At 51.3% G+C, this 15,318-nt stretch overlaps 1 protein-coding gene across 1 annotated transcript; it reads right to left on the bottom strand.

The window, feature by feature from the left end:
• Positions 1-3,738: 3,738 nt before the first annotated feature.
• Positions 3,739-14,699, bottom strand: TEPP (testis, prostate and placenta expressed). Its single transcript, XM_023209856.1, is given in 9 exon segments — positions 3,739-3,917; positions 5,323-5,355; positions 5,718-5,782; positions 5,999-6,060; positions 6,436-6,610; positions 6,875-6,936; positions 13,100-13,324; positions 14,536-14,644; positions 14,646-14,699. Coding segments are annotated over 9 exon segments (816 nt in total). The 3' UTR covers positions 3,739-3,886.
• Between the last annotated feature and the right edge of the window lie 619 nt (positions 14,700-15,318).

The following is a 15,318-nucleotide window of genomic DNA, read 5'->3' as shown; positions in this document are numbered from 1 at the left end:
AAGATTCCAGCCAGATACACAGTCTTCCTCAGGGCTGTGAAATGGAGTCAAGGGGATGGCTCCTTCTTTATTGTGTATCTCTGTCCCCACCCTGGGTCTGCCTTCCTGCCTTTGTTCATCCACAAGCATTACTGAGCACCTACTGTTTGCCAGGCACTGAGCAGGTGCTACAGGGCACAAGGCACGAACTTCAGGTGAGACGGTCTTGAGGTTTTTGTATATCAAAAGGTACAGTAAAAAAAATGTCAAAACTGCTGATATCTAGTACAAAGTATGATGTTCACGAGTTCTCCCTGACCCCTGCCCCACCCCTGCCCGCAGCTTGGACCCTCACCCTATCCCTGAACCTCCCCATTGCCAGCCCCAGGCCCTGGGTTAGGACATCATTTTTCAAGTGATTTTGTACTCAACACTGCTATAGCTCTGTAGTAGTTAATTTAGTCCTGATTGGTGTGTTGGTTCTGGAAAAGACCACAGGCCCCGTTCCTGAGCCCCAGGTCCAGTTAGAATAAAAGGAGCCAGTGAATGAGCCCAGGGTGGGCCAGAGGGCATGAATTAGCCCCGAGGACAGCTATGGTCCCTGTTTTTGTGATTTGAGAGAAGAGCTGGGGGGAGATGGGAGGACTTGAGAGTAGCCTGCCTGGAATGGAGGGTGGGATTTGGGTAGGAAGAGGTGGGGGAAAAGCATTTCTGGTGAAAGGAAGGCTCTGAACAAAGGTTGGAGGCAGACAGAAGCCCAGAGCCTCTGGAACTGCAAGGAGGCTGTAGGGGAGTTTGTGTTGGGATAAAGGGCCACAGTAGTGGATTGGGGTCAGGCCGTGGAGGCTGGACTGTCCCCAAGGCCATGGCTGCTGGGAAGATTTCCGATGTGGTCTAGGACTCTAGCATCCCTGCTGTGAGCCCTGGGCAAGTCCAGCTCTTCTCTGAGTTGTCATTTGGAGGGGACCCTGGGTGGCACAGAATGTGGCTCTGACACTCTTTGATGAGCAAAGAGTCCCTGGAGACTGAGAGGGGGTGTCAGCATGCTGGGACACAGCGGCCTCAGCTGGGCTGGGCTGGGCTGCTTTCCCTCTCTCAGCCTCTGGCCTTTGGCCTCTGGGTAGGATTCTCAACCTGCAGATTCTGCCACTGCCAGCAACTCCAAAAGAGCTTTCTCATTTTTGTTTGTTTTTAGATGGAGTCTTGCTCTATTCCCAGGCTGGAGTGCAGTGGCCTGATCTTGGCTCACTGCAACCTCTGCCTCCTGGGTTCAAGTGATTCTCCTGCCTCAGCCTTTAGAGTAGCTGGGATTACAGATATGCACACCACATCCAGCTATTTTTAGTAGAGATGGGGTTTTGCCATGTTGGCCGGGCTGGCCTCGAACTCCTGGCCTCAGGTGGTCCGCCCACCTTGGCCTCTCAAAGTGCTGGGAGTACAGGTGTGAGCCACCCTGCCCGGCCCCAAGAGAGCTTTCTGATGGGACATCTTATCCTCCCTCTGAGGCCTAGTCAGATGTCCCCACCCCCAGGAAGCCCCCTTTGGTTTCTTCCCCATTCTTGGTTTGGATCTGTCCCGTAGCAGGCAGGCAGTAGAACCTGGTGGCCACAGGCGGGGGATGGGGGTGGGGGGGCTCAAGCAGGCCAACTTCAACTCTTAGCTCTTTCAATCACCAGATCTTGGGCCAGCCACTTAACCTTCTGAAGTTCATATCATCATCTGTAAAATGGGTCTAAAATTACCCATCTCATGGGGTCTGCAAGATGGTTAATGTATTGCCTTCCACTTAAAAATAGAAATTGCACATAAAAGGAGACTCATTTATGCTTATCTACTCTGCATTTCCTTTATTCTTAGGCACACTTTTTAATATATTTTATATAAATATATATTAATTACATATATACATGTATTTATGTTTTATATTTATATTATTGAGATCAGGATTAAATGTACAATCAGTGGGCAAGAAGCTTTAATTAAATTGCTGGTATGGGTTGCCATTCATGGGGTTTTGGCTGGGAGAACATGGTCTAGGTGTGTACTCACGTGATCACCTCTACTTTCAGGTTCTCGTTGGCTGGGCCTGCTGGGCTGGAAGCACTTCAAAGGCAGGGAGGGCAGGGAAAGCATCTTGTCTATGTCCTCCCAGCACCAGCAAAGGGCCTGGCCCAGGCAAAGCTCTTTAGTGTTTGCTGGGCTGTATGCTGGCAGGGACTTGTCCAGTCATACAAGGAAGCAGGGCCAGGAAAAACACCGCAGTCACTTGATTCCATCTGGCAGGCTTCAGCATGTCTGCTGGGGTTCTCTGGCTGGCCCACCTCTCCCAGGCCAGAACTCTAGCATCCCTGCTGTGAGCCCTGGGCAAGTCCAGCTCTTCTCTGAGTTGTCATTTGGAGGGGACAGAGGCACAGAATGTGACTCTGACACTCCAGGCGGCTCTGCCAGTGGCTTCCCAAGTGCAGTCCCAAGGTGGACACATGATTCTGTACATGATTTCAGGAGGTCTGTGGGTCCCTGAAGCCCCAGGTTTCAGGACCAGAAGTCCTATGCAGGTAGATTGTTAGCTTGGTAGCTATTTATCCTGATCTGGGTCTATGCTTGTCAGCTGCCCACAGGTGGGGTGGGGGTAGGGTACCTGGAAGGTCCTGGAGCTAAGCACAGATGCTAGCAGCCCTAACCCCCTGATACGGTTTGGCTGTGTCCCCACCCAGATCTCATCTTGAATTGTAGCTCTCGTGATTCCTTCATGTTGTTGGAGGGGGCTGGTGGGAGATAATTGAATCATGGGGGTGATTTCCCCCATACTGTTCTTGTGGTAGTGAATTAGTCCCATGAGATCTGACGGTTTTATAAGGGAAACCATTTCGCTTGGCACTCATTCTCTCTTGCTGCCACCATGTAAGAAGTGCCTTTCACCTTCCACCACGATTATGAGGCCTCCCCAGCCATGTGGAACTGTGAGTCCATTAAACCTCTTTCTCTTCCCAGTCTTGGGTGTGTCTTTATCAGCAGCATGAAAACAGACTAATACACCCCCTTACCATTGCTGGAGATGCTCTTCCTTAGCCCCCTGGATAGCGTTATTCCAGACCTGGGCCAGGAGTCCCAACACTGTCCCCAGAACGTCATGCCTTCTTTTCACAGGAGCAGCTTGGAATGGATGGTTGGTGGGTAGACAAGGGCTATTTCTGAAGCCTCATGGATAGAGCAGAGGACTTTTTGCTTAGATGACATGTTTATTGGTGGTGCTTTGGAGAGCGGGGAACTTTCTTCTCTGAGTGGCTTCATGCATCTTATGCAAGTTTAGACTCTACATTCTGTTGCATCACAAGAATCAAGACCATAGTCCTGGCCAGCTCCCCTTGCCCCAGCCTGCTCTCACACCTTCAGGGGGACCCCGGGCACAGGGAAACCCCCAGAGCACACCAGTATGGCAAGAGCTTCAGAAAGGCACCTAAAAATAGCTTTCTAACCCCCTCCCTTTCTCTTTAGGGCTTAAATTCAGGATCCGAAATGGAGGGGGTTTGGGTGTGGGGCTGCCGGCATGGGGCAGGATCACATCTCTTGCTCTTGGACCTCAATTCCGGCTGGACCTTAGGGCTTACACCCTGACTCTCGAACCAGGTCACCAAACATTTTTCTCCAACCCCCCACCAGTTCTTCAGGAGTTGGCTGGGGACAGGCAAGGGTAAGATACTGTCATCCTGTGGCCCTGACCCTCTCCCAGCCTCTGCAAGACACACACACACAGACAATTGCATGTCTCTCTAAGGAAGCATTAGGTTTATTTCTAGTAGGCTGAACTCCTGGGGAGATGGCTGGTGCCACCATAAGTCCTCGGTCGGGCCAGGGGACCTGAGGTGGCACCGTCCGGCAGCCTAGGAGTCAGCCTCCTTTCCAGAGATTAATGCCAGGGGGTCAGATAGTTGACACGACTGTGGAGAGAAGTAGGGGTGAGGTGGGGGTTTCCAGGGTGTCCTAGGGGAAAAATCAGGCCTTCCCCCTCTAGGTTCTGAAAACACAGCTTCTAGCCAGCCTCTATGTGGCTCAGGAGCCTTCAGTGGCTCCCTGTTTTCTGTATTTTCAGCTGTCCTCCTTAGCTTTCAAGCTAACCTCCCTCCTTTGACTTTGCCTCATCCTTCTCTACCATTGATTCCTAACTATGAACAGCTTCACCCATTTTTCAATCATTTAGTGAACCTACTCTGTTAGGCGTCATACGGTAGCAAAACCCAGAAACGTTCCCCTGTGTGGGAGAGGGGAAGGCTAGTTTCTGTCAATAATAACAGTGCAATAGTCTGGGTAGTATAAGATATGGACACATAGGTAGTGACCAATGGGACGGAGTGTGAGCCGCTGGGGAGAGGCAGAGGGTGGGGGAAAACTTCAAGGAGGATGACACATCTGGGCTGGGCTTTAAAGAGCATGAAAGAGGCCGGGCTCGGTGGCTGACGCCTGTAATCCCAGCACTTTGGGAGGCCAAGGCGGGTGGATCACGAGATCAGCCTGACCAATATGGTGAAACCTCATTTCTACTAAAAATACAAAAATTAGGCGGGCTTCGTGACTCGAACCTGTAATCCCAGCTACTCAGAAAGCTGAGTCAGGAGAATTGCTTGAACCGGGGAGGCAGAGGTTGCAGTGAGCCGAGATGGCGCCATTGCACTCCAGCCTGGGCGACAGAGCTAGATTTTGGGGGGGTGGGGGGAGGCGGGGGAAAAAAGAAAACAGGCACAAAGAAGTTTTTCAGGCAGAGGAGGAAGGACCATCTAGGCGCTGAAACAGCACAGGCAAAGGTGTGAAGAGTGCTTGTCCTGCTGGGTTTCGGGGGAGTCTAGTCTTGCTGGAGTGTACAAAGTGGGGCGAGGAAGGTGAGAGATGGCTCAGTTATGAAAATGTCTGAATATCTTGCAACCTCCGTTCTTGTTCTTATCTCCAAGCTTTTACTTGTGGGACGACCCTGCCGGGAACACCACTTAGCCCCCTCCCTTAGGGCCTCTCCGCACCCAAAAAGGCAGATTTTTGGCTCTCCCTCGTGTTTCTTATTTGTCTGTTTTCTCTCCTTCCAGGTAACACCCCCGTCCCATCCTTTTGGCCTCCTCCAGTCAAACCTGGTGGGATATGAACCCCCACCCCCACCCCCGCGTCTATCCCCACCCCAGTGGGCTGCACATTTGCCAGGGGCGATCTCTCCAGAGCGAAGCAGCTTGTGCCCTCCCAGGAGGGCACCTCCTCCTCGCCAGGGCAGGGGGGTCTCAGAGTCGGGGAGCCCTGAGGCTGTCCCCAGCTGTCGGATGGGAACGTGGTTGGCTGTGGGGCGGGACAGGACCGTTCCCCTACCTGTAGCTGGAGCCGAAGCTTCGGAAAGTGTTCCTGGGAAAGAACGGGGCGGGTGAACCCGAGATGGGAAGGGGCGACCCTCTCTGGGCTCCTCGCTAGACCTCGGGGGCCACCCCCTCTCCCCGCCATCCCTCCTGAAGGGTTCCAGGGCGCCTACACCCAATGCAAACGCCTCCACTCCGCAAGGGTGGAGTTGTCAGGGAGGGCAAGGTGCTCCGTTTAGTAGGAATTACACGTGTATTCATTTGAAATTGTAATTTGTTTCTGGTGTATTGGAGCCAATTTTTCCCAGTTCTCACGTTTTCAAGGGTCATTGCGTGTGCGCTAGGAAAGCGGCCCAGACCTCATCCTCCCTCCTCCGGATATGGGGTCCCGGGGCGCGTGGCGTCACTTACAGGGAGTCGAAAGGCAGGGGCTTCTGTCCGTAGCGGTCCAGGCTGGGGTTCTGGTTGAGGCAGTACTGAGGCGGGCAGCGGGAATAGGGGCGCGGTGAGTTGGGGGAGCACGGACGCCCTGCCCACGCCCCACACAGGGCTTCCTGGTAGAGACCGTGGCCCTGAAGACTGGGAGGCCCTGCTCTGGGTCTCCTCCCCGCCTCAACTCCCGGCTTAAGCCGCTCCCCACCAGGACCCCCCTCTCCCCGCCCAGGGACGGGTCTGCGCGCAGCGCTCCCTACCCGCCAGCTCTGGGTCACGTCCGGCTTCAAGTACCGCACCGCGTAGCCGCTGAGACCCTCCACTGCGAACAGAGAGCCCCCTCTGGAGCGCTCATCCGCCCCCCAAGGACAAGCCCCGACTCCTTACCTACGCCCCGCCCACAATCCAGCCCCACCCACACATGTTCGGAAAACAGGTCCCGCCTCCGCTGCCCCGCAGGGCAAAGCCCCCACCCCGACGGCTCTGCCTGGCTCCGCCCCTCCTCACGGGCAGTCCTGCTTCCAGATCCGCGCGCACGTCTCGGCCCCACCCACCGCAAGTGCCACCACTGCACCCCAGCGTCCCCGCCCTGTCCCTGCCTGGCCCGCCGCCTAAGTTCCTGTGCGCAGTCCACGCTCCCCGCTCCAGCCCCGCGGCCCACTTGCCCTGCAGTTCCTTTAGCGGCCCGTAGACTGACCTCGCTTGCTCAGGCAAGGCAGCTTGAACTCCCCAGCCGAGGACACGAAGTGAGACCAGTCCTCGATGGCGCGCGTGAAGCAGGGCCAGTCCACTCGGTTGATGCCCGGCGCGATGGGCGCCAGCTTTCCCTCGTGGTACCTGTTGCGGAGCTTCTGGCCTGCCGCGGTGATGTCCTGACAGGGCCACGGGGGTCAGGCCTGCGCAGCAGTAGCCGCAGGAGCCTAGGGAAGCCATCCCAGTCCATCCCAAAGGCCTCAGCTGACAACTGGCCCGGTGCATTGGACCAAGGGGGCGCCCGAAGTCGGGAACCTGGATGGGGTGATGTGGGGAGTCCCAAGCAGGCACCTGAGGAGGTGCTCGGGGAGTAGATCCCAGGACCAGAGGTGCTTGGGGCTGGTGCCCCTTAGCTACCCAAGGGCAGGGCAAAGGACACTCACCAAACACTGCAGGGGTTTGTTGGGGACCCCAAGGAGTGTAAAATGGGCATTGTCAAACTCATCTGTTGAAACAAGAGAAAGGGAGAAGAGGTGTCTCCTTCACCAGTGGTCAGAGGTTATAGAAGAATTTTGGCCTACATTGTACTTTAAAAAAATTTTTGAGGCGGGCACGATGGCCCACACCTGTAATCCCAGCACTTTGGGAGGCCGAGGCGGGTGAATCACTTGAGGTCAGGAGTTCCAGACCAGACTGGCCAACATGGTGAAACCGCATCTCTACTGAAAACACAAAAATTAGCCGGGCATGGTGTGGAGTGCCTGTAATCCTGGGTACTCGGGAGGCTGAGGCAGGAGGATCACTTGAGTCCAGGAGGTCGAGGCTTCAGTGATCATGCCACTGCACTTCCACCTGGGTGACAGAGCAAGATCCTGTCTCAAAAAAAGAAAAAAGGCTGGGCGCGGTAGCTCACACTTGTAATCCCAGCACTTTGAGAGGCTGATGTGGGTGGATCACTTGAGCTCAGGAGTTCGACACCAGCCTGGGTAACAAGGTGAAACCCTATCTCTACCAAAAATGTGAAAAGTTAGTTAAGCGTGGTGGCACACGACTGTAGTCCTAGCTACTAGGGAGGCTAAGGCACGAGGATCACTGGAACCCAGGAGGTGGAGGTTGCAGTGAGCTGAGATTGCGCCACTGCACTCCAGCATGGGCAACAGAGCGAGACTCTTACATTTTTTTTTAATTTGACAACTTAAAAAAATCTAAGATAAAATAGTAATCACATCTCACCCCTTGCCACAGAATAAAACTCCGAAGATTCCAATGTAAAAAATAAACATGGGCGAATTCTTTTATAACCTTGGGATGGGAAAGGCCTTAATAATTTTAATTAAAAATCCAGAAGCATTAAAGAAAAGATTGATAATTTAAATACATAAAAATAAACTTCTACATGGCAAAAACAAATGTCAAAAAACAAATTGAAAAAATATTTCCACTTATTTTACAGATATTAATATTAATATTAATTAATATTCCTTAATATTGAAAGAGTGCCTAGAAATCAAGACACACAAAAAATGCCAGGTATGGTGGCTTGAGCCTGTAGTCTCAGCTACTCAGGAAGCTGAGGCAGGAAGATTGCTTGGGCTCAGGAGTTTGAGGGCTGCACTCCACTGTACTCCAGACTGGGTGGCATAGTGAGACCTTGTCTTTAATAAATAAATTAACAAGTTGAAGAATTTCCCTATACAAGGACTCCAAGGTGCAGAAGGGTATATATAATATGCTGCCATTTGCTTAAAAAAATTTTTTTTTTTTGAGACGGAGTCTCGCTCTGTCGCCCAGGCTGGAGTGGAGTGGTGCAGTCTCGGCTCACTGCAACCTCTGCCTCCCAGGTTCAAGCGATTCTCACGCCTCAGCCTCCCGAGTAGCTGGGATTACAGGTGCGTGCCACCACGCCTGGCTAATTTTTGTATTTTTAGTAGAGATGGGGTTTTACCATGTTGGCCGGGCTGGTCTCCAACTCCTGACCTGTGATCTGTCCACCTCGGCCTCGCAAAGTCCTGGGATCACAGGCGTGAGCCACCGTGCCCAGCCTACTGTTTGCTTTAAAATGGTAGACTAAACATAGACTCTTGGAAACAGAGAATATATATTCAGGTCATCACCTCAACCAAATCATCAAGCTTAGCATCACAAATAATGTGATAATAAAATTCTGTGCCTCCTGCTGCAGCATTATGGCAAACATAGCATCTGTTGCCTGTGAAAGATTCTGGCCAGCAGTGTTTAACCTGGTGATTCAGGTCTCTACACCTAGCTGCTGGTTTACAGAAAATAGATTAACAAGATAAGAAACACCATAAAGAAACAGTGGCTCAAATTCACCATATGGGACTGTCTGCAACACAACTTGGAGACTCTTTAAAAAGTCGGTATGATGGTGGGCAATGGAAACTGGGTGGACTGTTTTAGACTAAGATGAAAGACATAACAAGTAACTGAAATACATAATCTTAGATTGAATTCTTGTTCCAAAAAATCATTTTAAAGCCATAAAAGACATCTTTGGGGTCAGTTGAGGAGATTTTAATATAGTCTGGATATTAGATGTTGTAGAAGTATTGTTAAGTTTCCTAGGTGTGATAATGGTATTGTGTCATGCAGAAAGATGATTTTTGTCATTGGGAGCTGCTTGCTGAAGGGTGTCCAAGAATGTAAGAGAGAGGGTGAGAGAAGCAAAAATATGGCAAAAATCAACTGAAGCAGGCGGAAGGTGGTGGGTACTCATAGTAATATTCTTGCAACTTTTCTCCATTTGAAAATGTTTATAATGTAAACTAAAAATAAAATCCTGAGGTCTCCCCAATGTATTGACTGAGCAAAACCCCCTCTTGGCTAAGGGGACCCCCCAAAACCTTAAAAAACTGAGTTCCCAGCCATAATGGGACAGGAGGTCAGACATGCTTCATCCTATCCCTGCCTTTTTGTGGTTTAGACACAATAAATGACCAGCATTAATGTTAAACTAGCAATCACAAGGCCAGGTGCGGTGGCTATGCCTGTAATCCCAGTGGTTTTGGAGGCCAGTCACTTGAGGTCAGGATTTTGAGACCAGCCTGGCCAACAGGGTGAAACCCCATGTCTACTAAAAATACAAAAATCAGCTGGGCATGGTGGCACACGCCTGTAGTCCCAGATAGCTACTCAGGGGGCTGAGGCAGGAGAATCACTTGAACCCGGGAGGCAGAAGTTGCAGTGAGCCAAGATCATGCCACTGCACTCCAGCCTGGGCAACAGAACGAGACTCCGTCTCAAAAGAGAGATTATAAGACTAAGAGAACAGACTGTTTGTGGCAACAAGATGCCAAATTATTATTATTATTATTATTATTATTATTATTATTATTATTATTATTGAGACGGAGTGTCACTCTGTTGCCCAGGCTGGAGTGCAGTGGTGTGATTTCGGCTCACTGCAACCTCCACCTCCTGGGTTCAAGCAATTCTCCTGCCTCAGTTTTCCAAGTAGCTGGGATTACAAGCACACACCACCATACCTGGCTAGTTTTTGTATTTTTAGTAGAAACAGGGTTTTACCATATCGGTCAGGCTGGTCTTGAACTCCTGACCTCAGGCAATCCACTTGCCTCAGCCTCCCAAAGTGCTGGAATTACAGGCGTGAGTCTCCGCGCCCGGCCAAGATACCAGATTATTAATAGGACCTAAGGCCATGCAAGGCAAGGGTTAAGTCACACACCCCTACACTTAAAGCATAAACTACAGGTTGGTTGTGATAGCACTTTGGGAGGCTGAAGCTGGAGGATCACTTGAGCGTAGAAGTTGGAGACCAGCCCTGGCAACATAGTGTAACCCTGTCTCCACACAAAACAAACAAACAACAACAACAACAAAAATAGCCTGGCATGATGGTGTGTGCCTGTAGTCCCAGTTACTCAGGAGGCTGAAGTGGGAGGATCACCTGAACCTGGGAGGTTGAGGCTGTAATGAGCCATGTTTGTGACATTGCACTCTAGCCTGGGTGACGGAGGGAAACTCTGTCTAAAAAACAAAACAAAAAATAAATAAGCTATGTTTTAATTGCCACGAGGTTTTTCTTTTTCTCTAGCACTGGCCTTGAGATAAGCAATATTAAAACAATTACAACTCATACAGCTCACAGATGCTGACGAACTGACCCCCTGTTCCACCAGCCACAGCTATGCCTTTGATTGCATAAGAGGCTGATTTCAGTAACTTTCTCCAGATGAGAAGACCACCAACCATGGACAGAGGCTGCTCACTTGCTGAGCTCTGCATCCTGAAAAGATCTTTTGTCATATAGGGCCTAATTGTAATACATTTAAAGGTTAAGTCTCCACCTCAAAGCCAACATGGGTTGTATGTTACATGCAAGTTTGTTCATTAAGCCCATGTCAGTACTATCTTCATGAATATTTATAGCTCCTCCTGTAACCTGTTGAATATGTATATTTAGCCAACCCTTTGAACATAAAGCTCTTACCCAACCCCTCCTCCTTTGACATGCCCATCTTTGGGCTTCATCTGGAGGCACTTTCCAGCCTGTGGGATGGCCACCTTGCAGCTATAACCCCTTATAAGAAATAAAGCCTCCTTTCCTAAACTTAAACATTTATTTTATTTTTTGAAGATGGAGTCTCGCTCTGTCACCCAGGCTGGAGTGCAGTGGCTCCATTTTGGCTCATTGCAACCTCTGCCTCCTGGGTTCAAGCGATTCTCCTGCCTCAACTTCCTGAGTAGCTGGGATTGTAGGCGCCTGCCACCCTGCCACGCTAATTTTTGTATTTTTAGTAAAGCCAGGGGTTTCACCATGTTGGCCAGGCTGGTCTTGAGTTCCTGACCTCAAGTGATCTGCCTGGCTCAGCCTCCCAAAGTGCTGGGATTACAGGCGTGAGCCACTGTGCCCTGCCTAAATTTATAAATTTTTGATTTTTCAGTTAACAGTAATAAAAAATTGGGGAGCAAAATAACATGTGTTTGTATTCCCATTAGTGAACCAGGGAGAGACATCAGAAACTAAGAATGTGGGGGGGTTACCTGTACGGGGTGTGATGGGAGTGAGACTTGTTGCTATGCATATTGTTACAGCATTTTGAGTTTTGAAGTTGTGACTACTACTTTTATTTAAAGCATATGCTTACAACAAAATACATATCTATATCAGAGCTTTCTTTTAAAAATCTAGATTCCTGGCTTCTCTCAGAAGCAGGAAATTGGAAGAACTGGTAACCTGGCTGGCCCCTCCAACATAGCACAGTCTGCAGGAAGCCCCATGGCTACTGTTTAAACAGGGCAGGTGTGGGTGCCCCATTTCCCTGTGAAATTTTCCTTCCCCCACAGCCTCCCCACCCACTTCCCTCATTTGTGTTTCCCATCAGGACCCGTGTGGCAACTCTGGTGATCTCCGTGCGGTCTCTGACACCCTCAGCCCACCTGTCACCCAAGCTGGAGCCTAGGTATGGGCCTGCACTCCCCCCTGTTCTGCCTCCTACCCCGCCCTGCCTGCACCTACTCCTGTTGACTTTATCTGCTAAATACCTTCTAAATCCCTCCACACGCAAGCTCCTCAGTCCATGCAGGGTTATTCACTAGGCCCATGGGGCTCTTTTGCCCTGAAGGCCCACATGTTCTCCTCTCCTGCATGGGGGCTGTGAGGAGGGGTCTTTCTCTTGCTTTTCCACATACAGAGATGCTTGGGCAGAAGTTGTTACTGTTATACTGTTATGACTCCTACCACTGCACCTGCCAACCTCTGCCCAGTTCTCTCTCCATTCATTACAACAGGCTAGGCACAGTGGCTCATGCATGTAATCTTAGCACTTTGGGAGGCCAAGGCAGGAGCATCGTTTGAGCCCAGGAGTTGAGACCAGGCTAGGCGACACAGGGAGACCCTGTCTCTACAAATAATTTTTTAAAATTAGCCGGGCGTGGTGGCATGTGTCTGTGGTCCCAGCTACTCAGGAGGCTGAGATGGGAAGATCATTTGAGCCTAGGAGGTCGAGGGTGCAGTGAGCTGTGATCATGCCACTGACTCCAGCCTGGGCAACAGAGTAAGACACTGCCTTCAAAAAACAAAACAAAACAAAACAACAGCAACAATGGCATCAGCAACACTTTTTGAGCACAGATTATGTGTCAGGCACTACTCTAAGTGCTTATTTTCTCGAGATGGAGACTCGCTCTTGTTGCCCAGGTTGGAGTGCAGTGGCATGATCTCGGCTCACTGCAACCTCCGCCTCCCAGGTTTAAGTGACTCTCATGCCTCAGCTTCCTGAGTAGCTGGGATTACAGGCGCCTGCCACTACGCCTGGTTAATTTTGTATTTTTAGTAGAGATGAGGTTTCACCATGTTGGCCAGGCTGGTCTCGAACTCCTGACTTCAGGTCATCTGCCTGCCTTGGCCTCCCAAAGTGCTGGGATTGCAGGCGTGAGCCACTGCTCCCAGCCTCTAAGTGCTTTTTGCATCTTATCTCCTTCTAACCCCATAACAACCCTTCAAGGCAGGCCTTGTCATTATCCTCATTGTACTGAGCAGTAGACAGAGGCTCAGACCTGGTCGAAGTGTCCTGGGCAGGGAGCAGCAGAGCTGGGACTGGCCTCTTTCATCCTTGCATCTGTCACCCTCTTTCTTGAAACCACCTGCCCCTTCCCCAAAGGGGATCCTGCACTGGTGGCCTGACCTTTGCGGCAGTAGGTGGTGGACTGGCAGTGCTCATCAGGAAGGCAGGCCTTGACGGTGTCCCTGTCCATGTGGCGCAGGGTGGGCAGGGCTGGGTGGTAGAGCTGCTGCTTCACGCCCGCCAGCTGGTTGCGCTGCCGCTCCACAGGAAGCAGGATGGCCGGGGAGGCATACACATGTGTGGAGCCATCGTCCCAGGGCACCAGGTCGATGATGCGGGCCATAGCTGAGGGGCAGAGGGTTCTAAGGGGCTCACCCTGGGCTCATGCCAGCCAGACACCCTTCTTTGCGTGAAAACAGCCTTGGCCAGTGCCAATGTCTACTTGGCAAACATTTATTTAGCACCTACTGTGTGCCAGGCCATTTTTCCGGAGCTCAGCATGAGGTGGCAGGAGCATTCAGGTAACAGAAGACAACAGAGACAACCTTCCCAATCCCCTCTCAACACACACGCGTGCACACACGCACGCGCACACACACGCGCGCGCACACACACACGCGCACGCACACACACACACACACACATTGTGCCATGGCTGTGAGGGAGGTCAGTACAGAGTGTGTGTTTCTGGGGAGGCTGGGGTTGGGACATTCCAGGAATGGTCTAAAAGAGGTGATATTTGAGTCTATTAGTTTTTTTTTTTTTTTTTTTTTTTTTGAGACAGAGTCTCACTCTCTTGCTCAGACTGAAGTGCAGTGGCACCATCTTGGCTCACTGCAACCTCTGTCTCCCAGGTTCAAGTGATTCTCCTGCCTCAGCCTCCTGAGGAACTGGGATTACAGGCATCCATTACCACATCCGGCTAGTTTTTGTATTTTTAGTAGAGACGGGGTTTCACCGTGTTGGTCAGGATGGTCTCGAACTCCTGACCTCAAGTGATCCACCTGCCTCAGCCTCTCAAAGTCCTGGGATTACAGGTGAGCCACCGTGCCCGGTGAGTCTACTCTTAAATAATGAGCAGGAAAGTGCAGCAGCAAGTGGGTTCAGAATGTAGCTCAGTATGCTGTATGCCTCTGGGTGGATAATTATGGACTTGCCTTAGCTAAGGTATGTACCCAAAATTCTACAAATTGACTCAGAAATATTTTCAGGAATGGGAGCAACATGATATATTTGAACTAGAAAAGCATTACTGGATACCCAGTGCCTCCCTTTAAAAAGCAGATAGTCCCAGGAGCCTTTCAGTCATTTACACTTTAGTGAGAATTTGTTGAGACAGCTTGCTTTCTTCCTGACTCTGATTTAGAGGTGAGAGGTGGACGTGGGAGCTAGGGTGGCAGGCGGAGAGAGGACCTTAGATCATGGAGGAGCAGGGAGGGGACATGGTGACAAGGCATGGGGAAGTTGCCTTAGGGGATGTGACTGCCTGGGGAGGGACAGGGAGAGGGATCATGGAGATGGGGAACTGAGGAGGGGGCTCCCTGCTTCTGACTCACCAATAGCAGCTACCTTATCTGTAGGGCCCAGGCCCAGGTGCACAGGCTTATAAGGACTTTCAGCTCTTCGACTGCTCAATGGGCAGAAGAGGAAGTGAGGTGGATGAGTCTCTCATTATGGACAGCAGCAGAATAAAGGAACATTGTGCACAGACAATGCCCATTGCAGCCTGATTCTGAGGCACCCACTCCTTAGCAACCCTGGCAACTACAGGCTCTAAGAAGAGCCTGTGCCAGAATTCCTGTGCTCTGGCCACTTCCTCCCAGCCTTCCTGAAGGCTGTGGTCTCCCAGGCCTCAGCACAGGCCAGGCATCTTGGGAAATGTCAGATGGGGAGCTGTGGTTCCCTGGAGGTAGTCAGGCCAAGGCAGGCCAGAAATGGCTACTCAGCCCACTGCAGGCTGTGTAATCCTGGGCTAATGACCGCCTCTCTCTGGGCCTCAAGGCTCTCCTCTGTGTTAGGCAAGGACTCCAGGACCTGCCCTTAGGAAGATCTGGATGCTGAGAGGGATCTCCTCTCCCTGCAACCCTCAGGGAAGAGGGCAGTACACTGTCTGCCAGCCCCTGAGTCTCCAGGAGTGGAGATTAGCTGTGGCCAGTATCCAGGGTAAGCGTGAGGGGATCAAAGAGAGTGGTGGCCTCAGCAGGCCAGGGATTAGCAGATGATACTCCACCCTCAGCCCCTGCAGGACTGCAGGCTCCCCACTCCCAGGAAAGCCAGTCTGTGAGTGCCCAAGCCTAGCACCCCAAAGCCCTGGGGCCTGCCCACCATCCTGGTCACAA

The sequence above is a fragment of the Piliocolobus tephrosceles genome, chromosome 17 (assembly GCF_002776525.5).
Source record: "Piliocolobus tephrosceles isolate RC106 chromosome 17, ASM277652v3, whole genome shotgun sequence".
Classification (NCBI taxonomy): Eukaryota; Metazoa; Chordata; class Mammalia; order Primates; family Cercopithecidae; genus Piliocolobus; species Piliocolobus tephrosceles.
Note: the sequence above shows the minus strand (reverse complement) of the source record. Positions and strands in the feature narration are given on the sequence as shown.